The sequence below is a fragment of the Akebia trifoliata genome, chromosome 4, assembly GCF_017979445.1.
Source record: "Akebia trifoliata isolate Shusen 1 chromosome 4, ASM1797944v1, whole genome shotgun sequence".
NCBI classification, from domain to species: domain Eukaryota; kingdom Viridiplantae; phylum Streptophyta; class Magnoliopsida; order Ranunculales; family Lardizabalaceae; genus Akebia; species Akebia trifoliata.
In genome coordinates, this window is record NC_141378.1 from 40,175,361 (window position 1) to 40,186,628 (window position 11,268).

The following is an 11,268-nucleotide window of genomic DNA, read 5'->3' on the forward strand; positions in this document are numbered from 1 at the left end:
GACAGTTGGTATCAGAGCACTGGGCAGAAATCACATTGCGTGAGCATCCGCAGGGACCATATTATTTGTAATTGCTCTTTTCAAGAGAGAGAAAAAATATGTTATTTAATGATTTTTTTTTATATTCGATTTTTTTAAATAATTAAGAGAGAGAAAGTGTAGAGAGAAAAAGAGGAGAGAGAAATATAAAATCGGTCATTCAATGACCTTTTTTTTAATTGATTTTTTTTAAATAATTAAGAGAGAGAAAGTGAAGAGAGAGAATGAGGAGAGAGAGAAACATAACCGGCCATTTAATGACCTGTTTTTTTTAAAAAAATCGTTTTTTTTTTTAAATAGAGGAGAGAGAAACACAACCGGTCATTTAATGACCTGTTTTTTAAAAAAATTCGAATTTTTTTTATTTTAAATAATTGAAGGAAGAGAGAGACAACAACCGGCCAATCAATGGCCGGTTTTTTTACCTTTTTGCTAATTTTAAATAAATTTGGTTTCTTTTTAGAAATAATATTTTTATTCGGTTTTTTTAAATAATTTTCCCTTATATATATAAGGAGAATTTACAAAACTTTTATTTTGTGCGTTTTTTCAACACAACCCAGCATGGCTCATAAATCTTTGACAAAAAAATTCTGGATTAATTAATCCACAGATCAAAACAAGCTGGAGTTAATTTTATGAGAACCTAGGCTCAAAATACTACAACTTAGGCTATTGGAACCCACAAAAATTCAAAGAAGTGTCTGGGTAAAGTTTCTCAGAAAATAAGATACAACTTTTTTTTTCAGCCATGCAATTAAGTATCAAAAAACATAAATCGATAGCTTTTCCCAACCTGGTCCGGCTATCATCCCCATTTTTTCCAACAGTAAGGCCAGACTATAATCCCTATTGTGGGATCTTCCTCGAGGAGTTTAGCTAGGGTCTAACCCCATGGATACTCGATCCCATCTAGTCTCTTACATAGCTATAGAACTTGAAAATGACTGTTTTTAGCTTCAAGATGAGGGCATTTAATGTCATTTTTATCTGTCCATCATATAAGACCATGGTCAAGGTACAAAGATTACTAATTTGAAAAAAAAAAGTCCTGATAATATGACTCGCCAGGTGGCATACTCAAATGACTCCATGACTTGGACAAGTTCCGGTAACGTAGATTTGTACGCCTCAGGCCTCGGGATACATGATTGCACTTCCCATAAAAAAGTGTATCGCAAGGGAACCTTGTATCCCGAGGGGTACAGATCTACAGTACCCCAACTTGTCACGTCATGGAGTCATTTAGGTATGCCACCTAACAAGGTATATTGTCACTACTCGAAAAACAGATTAGTTCTTAAGTGGGTAATTTTAAAATTTTGAGAAGACTTATGATTTTTTAACTCAACTTGACAGCCGGACTCAAAACTCGTTAATGTGTCATGCGCAAAGAACAGTAGATTCTATCTCTTGGGATACACAACTGTAGATGGCAAATCGATTGTGCATCCCGAGAGATAGAATATACGGTTCTTTGCCCATGCCAGGTTAGTGAGATTTTAACTTTTCTTGTCAGGTTGAGTTCAAAAATCAATACTCATTTGAAAATCATTTTAAAACAGGAGCCCAGATCCATGGACCCAAGGTGGAGGATTGAAACCCTTGTCCCACACCTCAACACTTGCCACGTAAGCCGCAAGAAAAGGAAATTTTCAAAAGGAGAGATTTTAGACATTAATTTCTTTAATTGTGACTTACTTGGCATGTGCTGAGGTGTGGGAGGTAGGTTTCAATCCTTGACCCTGAGTGCATAGGATCTGGCCTCTTAAAACATATTGACCCAGTAATCTTCTAAAATCTTTATGCTCTTCCGATATACACTTTCCCCTTAACAACTTCTATTCTCATCTTCCCCGCATTGAAGATCATGGTTCACCATAGAACGTAATAGCTTATTGCCTTTGACATTATGGATGGATTAGATATCATATCCAAAAATAAATCACATGTTTGATGTTTCTTCCACAAAAGAAATTTTATGTGTGAGATATCAAATTTTGCTTCTATCATTAACTTGTATGCTATTACTATCTTTGAAAAGGAAAAATCATTTAAATAAATACCATATAATTAGCAATCATAAAATACAATTGCCACCAATGGAACTAACATAACGCACAAAGATTACATAACATCCCAACTATAAACTACACAATAGAGAATTCTGGCATTGAAACTCAAGGACTAGAGGTTGAGTAAGGGGGGAAAAGGGAAGGGGTGGGTATGGTCTTGGGAATGGTAGGCAATGTTGCCTTTGGCAGTGTAGGAAACTCAGGTTGAGGCGGCACTTCAGGCAACTTCGGCACTTCAAGCTTGGGCAAAGGTGGTAGTTCAGGCTTCACCACCTCAGGCTTCGGTAAGGATGGGACATGTGGCATCGGTGGAAGTTCAGTCTTGGGCAAAGGTGGCAACTCAGGTTTTGGGAGTGTAGGTACCTGTGGTAGAGGTGGGAGTTCGGGCTTTGGTAAAGTTGGGATAGTAGGAAAAGGAGGCAATGTGGGCTATGGAAACTCTGGAATATTAGGCAATGTTGTTTCCAATAGATGATGATATGCGTAGGTCAGATCGGCGCTCATCACTGATAGAGTGATGAAGAAAAGAGGTATGACAGAACTTAGTTGAAGGTGATAAGCCATGGTAGGATGACAAGAAATGATCAGATTTTACCTTGGATGAGTAAGAAGTAGAATTGAGTTAAGAATGCAAGATATAGAGAGAATGGGTTGCATGAATTTTTATACGGGAAGCAGAGGAATGGACGTGGCATTTTGGAAAAGTTGGTTGTTGGTTGTTGGGTTGGTGTTGCTGTGTGGATATGGTTGGAGACTTTGTCTTGCTAGTTCAACTTCTCAAATATTTTATAATTATTATTACTTCCGCATACTTCAAACGTACAAGAGTAGGGTACTCCAAAGTCTTGTCCTCTCTAAGGAAGAAAGATGGGAAAACTGAAGCGAACTGGTTGCATGGGTAACTAGCTTCTCTACCTAAACTCAATCTCGTTGATTATTTTGATTCTAAACTTTTCTAAACCATAAAAGTTTTAATCAGGAGAATTAATGTTCATTGTTCAACGTCATAGGACGCATAACCAATAAATTGTTTTAAAAAAAAAAAAACAAAGAGAAAATTACTTAATGTACCTTATATATGGACTTGTGGCAAAATAGTAGCTAACTTTTTGGTGTCTTAATAGTCCATTTAGGAAAATCTCACTTTCTAGATGGTCCGTGAATCTCATTTTCCTTTATAACAAATTTTAAAGAGTTGTGATAAACTTACGCACTGAACGCGATTGACGTGGCAAGTGCACAGAATCATGGATCATTTTCTTTGGGATACACAAGGAAAAAAAAACCTACGATTCTATGCACTTGCTACATCAACTGCATACGTTGTAACACATCATTTTATTATTAGCCAACTTTAAAGTATAAAATATGCTCTTTACTTACCTGTTTTAACTTACTAAGTTTTTCAATTGCACTTACAATATATTCAGTTGATTTGTGATGGTGAATCATAAATGGAGAACTATATACTCATAATTTCAAAATTTTAAATGTAATTTTCAATCTACGTCGATGACATGTGACACCAAATGAGAAATGAATAATATCATTCTTATAATATTGAATATTTAGTCATAACGTTAGATCTAATGAACTGCCTGATTCACCACTATGATATATGCATTATGGATAGTTATGAAAGATCTATCCAATATTGAGACTGAAAAAGAAAAGAAAAAAAATTGTCAATACTCCATGATTTAGAATCGAGGCTCGACCTTAAATGTTGAGTCTCGATCTATTCGACCTATTAAAAGGTCAAGGTTCAACACTTCAACCTTTTAAAGGGTCTTGACAATGTTTTAGTGTCGAGGCTGACCTTTTAAAAAATTGAAGCATCAATCCTTGACATTTTAAAAGATCGAAGTGTCGAGCCTCAATCTTTTAAAATATAGAGGGGTTTGTCATTAAAATGTCAAACATTGATATTTTTAGTTTTCTTTATTTCATTTCTTTCGAGCTCAATATTAGATAGATCTTTTCAAAATACCCAAAATGCATGTATTATAGTGGTGAAGTAGACACTCACTACAACAAAAAATGGCATTTAGGAACCGTTTATAACGATTCCTAAGCATGTTTGAAACGATTGAAAGACCGTCTCTTATCGAGGCGTTGTTAATGAGTTCAAATGGTTGGAAGCCATTCCAAATCTCAAGATTTGTGATAGCTAAAAATCGTTCCAAATCTCAGAATTTTGTACGGCTAAAAAGCCGTTCCAAATATATATTTATAAAACATAAGGCACTAATACAAAAAATACCTTGGAAATCGATTTAAAATCCGATGTCTATGAGACCGTTATCCTAAATCTCAAACTTTAGGCATCAATTACAAACCGATATCTAAAGCTTTTTTTTTTTTTTTTCTAAATGTTAAAAAAAAATTTCTACACACATATTACTTACGGTCAAAGTAGACCTAAATAGAAAACATCGAGTTTCTCTATCACATTAATTTATACACAAAAAGAGTTACAATGAGTCATAATGTACAAAATTGCCAAGTACTTCATCATCAATACTCTTAACCAACCATGCATACAAACGCCATCATCAACATCCACACATAGGAGCACCTCTCTCTCTTGCCATCATCTTCTTCCTAGCCCAAACAAACCATTAGGAGTTGCAAAATCTAAGAAAGGAATCGGTTTGAACTTATCTACAACTATACAAGCCAACCAATATAACCAAATCGAGTGGGATACCACTTAGAAATAGAGAAATGCTTCATAGACAAAATAATTCCACTCTATAATGGTATTTTGCCTATTGTTTCAATCGACGATAACTTGACCATCCGGACTCCAAAAATGACGAATGAATACTCTATTTCGCCTAATTTTTCATTTCGAATCTAATGGTGTAGTCAATTTTTATAAATTCTATGTCTAACAAAAAATTTCATTTTTGACCCATTGTGACCTTAAAAAAATTGACGTCGTTTTCATTTTTGATGATAATTCGACTTTTTAAACTCCAAAAATGACAAATAAATAGTCCATATTTAATAATTTTTTATTATGAATCTAATGGTATAATCGAATCTTAATAATTATTTCTCTAACAAAAAGTCACTATTTTAGTCTGGTCCGACTCGATAATCGAGGATTTTGTAATTTTTCTGCTCGAACTCGCATTTGAGTGTATTTACAGGTTAAAATATGTTTTTTGATCATTTGAATCCAATGGTAAAGTCAGATTTCCTTAAAAATGATCAGTAACCTCTTAAAATTTTACCCCTAAGTCCCACTTTCAAGATTTTTTCAAAATTCCACTATTTATTTTTTTCTCGAGATACGAATTGAAAACTCGGGGTTTTACAAGCCCATCGAAACTTCTAAACATCTGTGTACTCTTTTTCGTCATTGCAAACCCCCTAGATAATTTAAGTTATGATACCACTTGTTGAGCAAGTGAACATCTTTTTGAAGCTCACTTAGTAATTTGATCAAACACCTATTGGGTATTAAACACCTTGTATGCCACACCATCCAAGACCTTATTTGATAATGACAATGAAAGATATACCCAACTAATAGTAGCAATTGCAAAGAAAATAAATAATCACACAAAGAAAGAGTAAGAACATAATATACTCAAAACATGAGATTTTACGTGGTTCACCCGAAGATTACGTCCACGAATATATAAGCGCTAGAGCCCAATTTCACTATGAAGAAAATAGGACAAATCAATAAATTGAGTCACTTCTATCACTTAGCTTCACCTTCTTCTAGATCTCAATCTACCCAAACTTCTTAACCTTTCCTCTCTTGAGTTTTTTTTTTTTTTTTTATCTACTCTCTCCACTAGGAATGACTTAGATTTCCTTCAAAAAAAAATAAAACCTTCTTTTTAGAAGCACCACATGAATAGGCCACTTACATAAGTTACAAGCCCAAAATCAAACTATCTTAGACCGACCCAAAACACACACACACTTGGATTGGGCCTCATTGATTTTGAGTCAACTTCAATAATAATAACCAAGTTCTGATTTGGTAATATAATTATTTTAGAAGGGTTCAATTCGATTAATTCGGATGAATTTTTGAAAAGAATATTAAAAAAATTAAGTTAAAAAATATCGAGGAATAGATTGAAAAAAAAAATTACATATTGTTTTATTTTAAGAAACATAGAAAAGTTTTTAGATAGTAGAAGATTAGATGGAAAAATTGACAATTATTATGAAAAATATGTGGTTTTATCAAACAATTTGTGATTATTTTTGGATCACGAACCCCTCTTTTGATCATATTTTTTTTCACACTAAGATGATGAATTTTGTGATTGTGGTAAAAGATTATGGTATATATCTGATTCGCTCCAACTAGGCCTTGGATTCGCAATTAAGTTCATCGTGCATTCACGATAACAATGAACCCACCAATGCTACACTGATATTTTAATCCATTTTGGATGCCCTAAGTTTTTCTTCAATGTGAGATATCCCTGTTTTGGGTTTTCCTCACTATTAGATGTCTCCCCTTTTTCACATTGATAGCATGTCCCCTTGAGTTAAGTCTTGTTTTTTGGGGGTCTAACATATATAGATGACCTAAACACCCTCTACGAAACTATTTATGTGATCTAGATTGGTTCTAGAATGACAAATCGTGGATATTGGATTTGTTCTGGAGTGACGAACTACAACTACAATCCAAACAAATCGACAAATCTAAGAAGAGGGGAAGAAACAATTTCCTAGTTGCATGACAAATCTGATACCTCAATCTGATTAATTAAGAGCATAGGGAATACCTTATCATTTCTGAAATAAAGCTAGAACACATCAAACATTGTTTGAGATTATAACTTAAGAGTAATGATTTTTTTACTCTCCCACGTGGCATACTCAAAATACTCTCCTGATCTGGCATGTGTTAGAACCATAATCGGGATACACATATACACATCACCATAGATTTATGCATTTGTATCTTGAGGCATAAAATCTATGGTTCTAGCACATGCCACGTCAAGAGATTATTTTGAGTATGCCACGTGGGGGAGTCAAATTATCATAACTATATAATTTATATAGGGTGAATTTCCATTTCAGGAGTTGAATATGATGAAATTTCGTTTACAACTCACTATTCATTTTAATTCTCAAAACATGTCCAATGAGATCTTAGTTTTTTTAAAGTGATGATCTCGCTAACAAAAAGTAGCAAGATTGCATTTTTTTTTTTTTCGAAAAATGAGATCTCGTTGATTTATAAAAGTGACAATCTCATTATTTGAAAAAAAAAAACAAAAAACAAAACAAAACAAAAACTATGATCTCACTACTTTTTATTAATGAACTCATTATTTTTTTTAAAAACCTACGAACTCACTTGGCATGCATTCAAAATTAAAATGAACAGTGAGCCTAAATGGGAATTACGTCAAAAGTTGGTCAAAATTTTGAAATTATCTCATTTATATACTTTTTCCTTTGAATAGTAAGATAAAGAATAATGATTTTCTATCGCCCCCTCTAACCTACGCCAAGGGGTGGCAATCTCAACATGACCCATGAAAACTACTAAAAAACAACATGAAGTTAGTGGGTTTGGGTCAAGTCTAATTGGGTTTGGGTCATAATAGTGTTAATTCGTCTAACACGATTATTAAATAGGTTGGGTTTGGGTTCTGACATCAATCCAACAAACATGTTTAGGCACATTTAGTTATTTTGTCATTAATTAGTAATTTTAAATATATCAACAATTATTTAAGAATATTTTAAATTATTCATCTTTTTCTAAAATTTCCTGGAACTTTTTCTAATACATTATTTTATCAAATTCTAAAAATATATAAAAGGAGTTTTAATATATTTTTAAATTAATAAATGGTTAAGCTTTAGTTTGGGAAAGAAAAAAATATTTTCTTAATAAATTATTTATTTATATTTTCTTAATAAATTATTTATTTATATTTTTCATTAAAATTTAGAGATATGTAGTATTTGATTTCTAATATTGGCAAAACGACTCTCAATAAAATTTAAGATCTTATCAAATAAGGCTATTATATCTCATGTAATAATGAAATACACTTTGCTTAACCAATAATAATAATAAACATTTTTCTAACGAAGTTAGTAAGGAAAGTTTTTCGACCACATCACCTTGGCATCCAAAAACATGATCTAATGACACAAGGCTATAAAGGACAAAGTTCTAATAACTTTGAAAAAAAAAATCAAAAGAAAGTTATTTTCCACCATTAAACTTAGTTTACAGTTGTGTGACTTTATTTTTAGTAATGATATTTTATTTTCAAATAAAAATTAGAATTGTATTAAATAGGTTAGATATGAGTTGGGTTAAGAATACCTATTTATAAATGGATTGGGTTCGAGTTTAAGTTTTTGGCACGATTTTTAAATAGGTTAGGTTTGAGTTTGGGTTTGATAAATGTTCATAATACCCTTAACTCAACAGAACAAAAACACGACCCGACCCATTGCCACCTCTACCTATGCCCCCATCACAGAATTGTAGATCATTTGTCTTAAGATACATAGAACCATATATCTTTTTCTTGTGCATCGTCGAGGCAAATGATTTACAATCCTATGATGGGGGCATATGTTAGAGGTGGGCATCAGATTATCACGAGTCTAAGATGAATGTCTAAATATTTGAATTTTAGCAAACAAGTGTTGATTTTGTTACTCAACCTAATAGGGTAACTTAAAAACTTACTAACCTAAGTGCAAGAATCATAGATATTTTCCCTCAAGATAGACACTTGCACATGCTAGGGTGGAGTCATGATTTTGCCCATGTGGGGGGCATCAACAAGAGTAGAAAAAAAAAAAATTTTTTTTTTTTTTTCTTGTAATGACGATTAAGAGTGGAAAAAAAAAAAATTGTGAGAGACAATTGTGATAGATATTTTTTAGCGTAAGCTAAAATTTATCGTAATAACTGACTATGGACTTTGAAAATTGTATTTGGAAGGGGAGAGGGGATGGGGGGAGTGCCCCAAATGTAAATCTGGGAGGATGCACATGTGCAGTTGTGTATCCCAAGGAAAAATCTACTATTCATGCGGGCTACACGTCAATTGAGTCACCCTCACAGGTTGTGTTACAAAATCATTACCCTTGACCAAACCAGAAACTTACCTGGACAAAAACAAATAACTTTGGCTTACTGCACTATCGTACAATCTTTCACAGTAATATAATGACTACATAATGCCTCAACCATACAGGCTATTTCTCTCGACTGCCTGTGTAGGAAAAACTTCTGTAACAATCATTAACGATGGGAAAAGAACTGGTGAGAGTGAGAGAGACACGGCCTCTTATTCCCCGGCACCAACACGGCGGGTTTATCGATAACAGCTTTTAACGTCCTCCGCAGTGTACTCAACTCCCCACCCCTTAATGTACTCCTCTGCACACCCAACTCCTCATCACCTCTACGTCCTCCAACTCTCGTCTCTATCACCAACTCACTCTTCGTCCGTCCACCAACAGTTCCCATCTCCGCCTTTACCACTCTCGCTCCTGCTGACGTCAGCGCTTGCGTCAGATCCTTCAGTAGGTCGGGTCGATCTTCGCAACTCAATGATACCCTTATCAACTCGTCCGATTCGCAGTAACTCAATGACAACTCGTCTGACTCGTTAGGGAATGTCCACTCTCTACTATCCTGCGCTGCCATGTCAGCTGCTAACCGCTTCAGCCCTTTTACATGATGAACCACCTCTGATAATAATGATGCTTTGTCCGTCTGCTCATCGGATCATTTAATTTACCTAAATACCCTTTAAAACAAATCTAAACGACAAAGTTTTTAACGTTGTTTCGAAAGAACTTACTTTGATTTTGTTGGGTAGAAGTGTCCGAAGGGTGGCGAGGTGAGTGTTGATTCGCGCTCTACGCCTTCTCTCCGCCTCGCTGTGGCTCTTACATGCAGCAGCGGACGTCTTTGTATCTGGCGTTGATTTTGAGTTGGTTGCTGAATCTCGACCGTCCATCTCCATCGAACCAAGTCCATGAACTAATCCGTCTGTTCTGCTCCCGCAGCCATAATAGCTTTGAAATGGAAGCATCTCTCTCTCTCTCTCTCTAAAACACACAAGCAAAAAATTGCATGTAAGCCACTACCCTTTCATCAACATATAAAAATTAATAATATTAAAGGTTATTTATTTATACCCCTCCATGTTTTCATAAATATTAAAGATACCCCATGAATTTTAAAACTGATGATATGTGACCCTTGACCTCGGTCTTGTCTAATAGACTAATACTAAATGAACTAAATGTCCTCATCTTCAATTGTAAATTTCCTTTAATCTGCTCAAACCTTACATTCAATCCATGATTTAAACCTTGTCATAACCTTCTGTGGAGAAACATGGATTTTTGTTCCAAAAACATCACCTTTTTCTACTTTCCTCAATTCCAATCTTTCCTTAAGGTTGGAAAGTTGAAGTAGACAGAATCTTAGGATTTAAGATAATGGCTTCCAGGATGAAAAATTGGGTTGAAGACCCGTAGGTTTTTGAGGAAAAATCAAGGGTTTTAGACTTGAGGATGAAGATTAGGGCATTCAGGTCATTTCTGTCAGTCTATCATAGAAGACTGGGTTCAAAAAGGGCATGCTATCATTTTGAAAACATTGGGGTTTTCTCAAATATTCTCCAAAACTTGGAGGGGTAGGTTTTTAACACCCTAATATTAAATAATTACTATTATAGATAGTAATTAATTTTTTTTTAATAAATCTGGTCCGGGAAATCTGTGTGAAATATTTCCTTTTATGGAAAATAATTCGGATAAATATCTGGTACAGATGAAAGGCAACGAAGATAACAAGAATTAGATACGAGACTTTGCACAGAGATCAAAGAATTTAAAAAAAAAAAATACTACATTTAGTAAATAAATAATCGAAGAAACGAAAGCAAAATCGACCAAATCAAAATATAATCTCTCGCCTACAATTATCTTGAGATCGGAAATCTTAAGAAGGCGATACGTTCCCTAATCTCCTCTACAAAATCGGAAAACTCTTTAATGTTAGATGGAGAAGAATGAGAAACACTGAGAGAGGAAAAGGTTAGAAAAGAGACAACTTTCTTTCGTTGGTAGCTTAGAAGAATATGAGAATTTAAATAGAGGTAAAACTGGT

The 11,268-nt window shown here is 34.1% G+C and overlaps 1 protein-coding gene across 1 annotated transcript; it reads right to left on the minus strand.

The window, feature by feature from the left end:
• Positions 1–9,134: 9,134 nt before the first annotated feature.
• LOC147404954 (transcription factor AIG1-like) lies at positions 9,135–10,218 on the minus strand. The gene is made up of 2 exons (XM_086437787.1): positions 9,950–10,218; positions 9,135–9,861 (listed from the first exon to the last, which is right to left on the minus strand). Exons 1-2 carry the CDS (start codon positions 10,181–10,183, stop codon positions 9,385–9,387), a joined length of 711 nt encoding a protein of 236 aa, XP_086293913.1. The 5' UTR covers positions 10,184–10,218; the 3' UTR covers positions 9,135–9,384.
• Between the last annotated feature and the right edge of the window lie 1,050 nt (positions 10,219–11,268).

Excerpts from the sequence above, each read along its gene's own strand:
- LOC147404954 (XM_086437787.1), bottom strand. The coding sequence starts at position 10,183 with ATGCTTCCATTTCAAAGCTATTATGGCTGCGGGAGCAGAACAGACGGA. Across the intron at positions 9,862-9,949 it reads TTCTACCCAACAAAATCAAA|ACGGACAAAGCATCATTATT; the intron begins GTAAGTTCTTTC and ends TCCGATGAGCAG.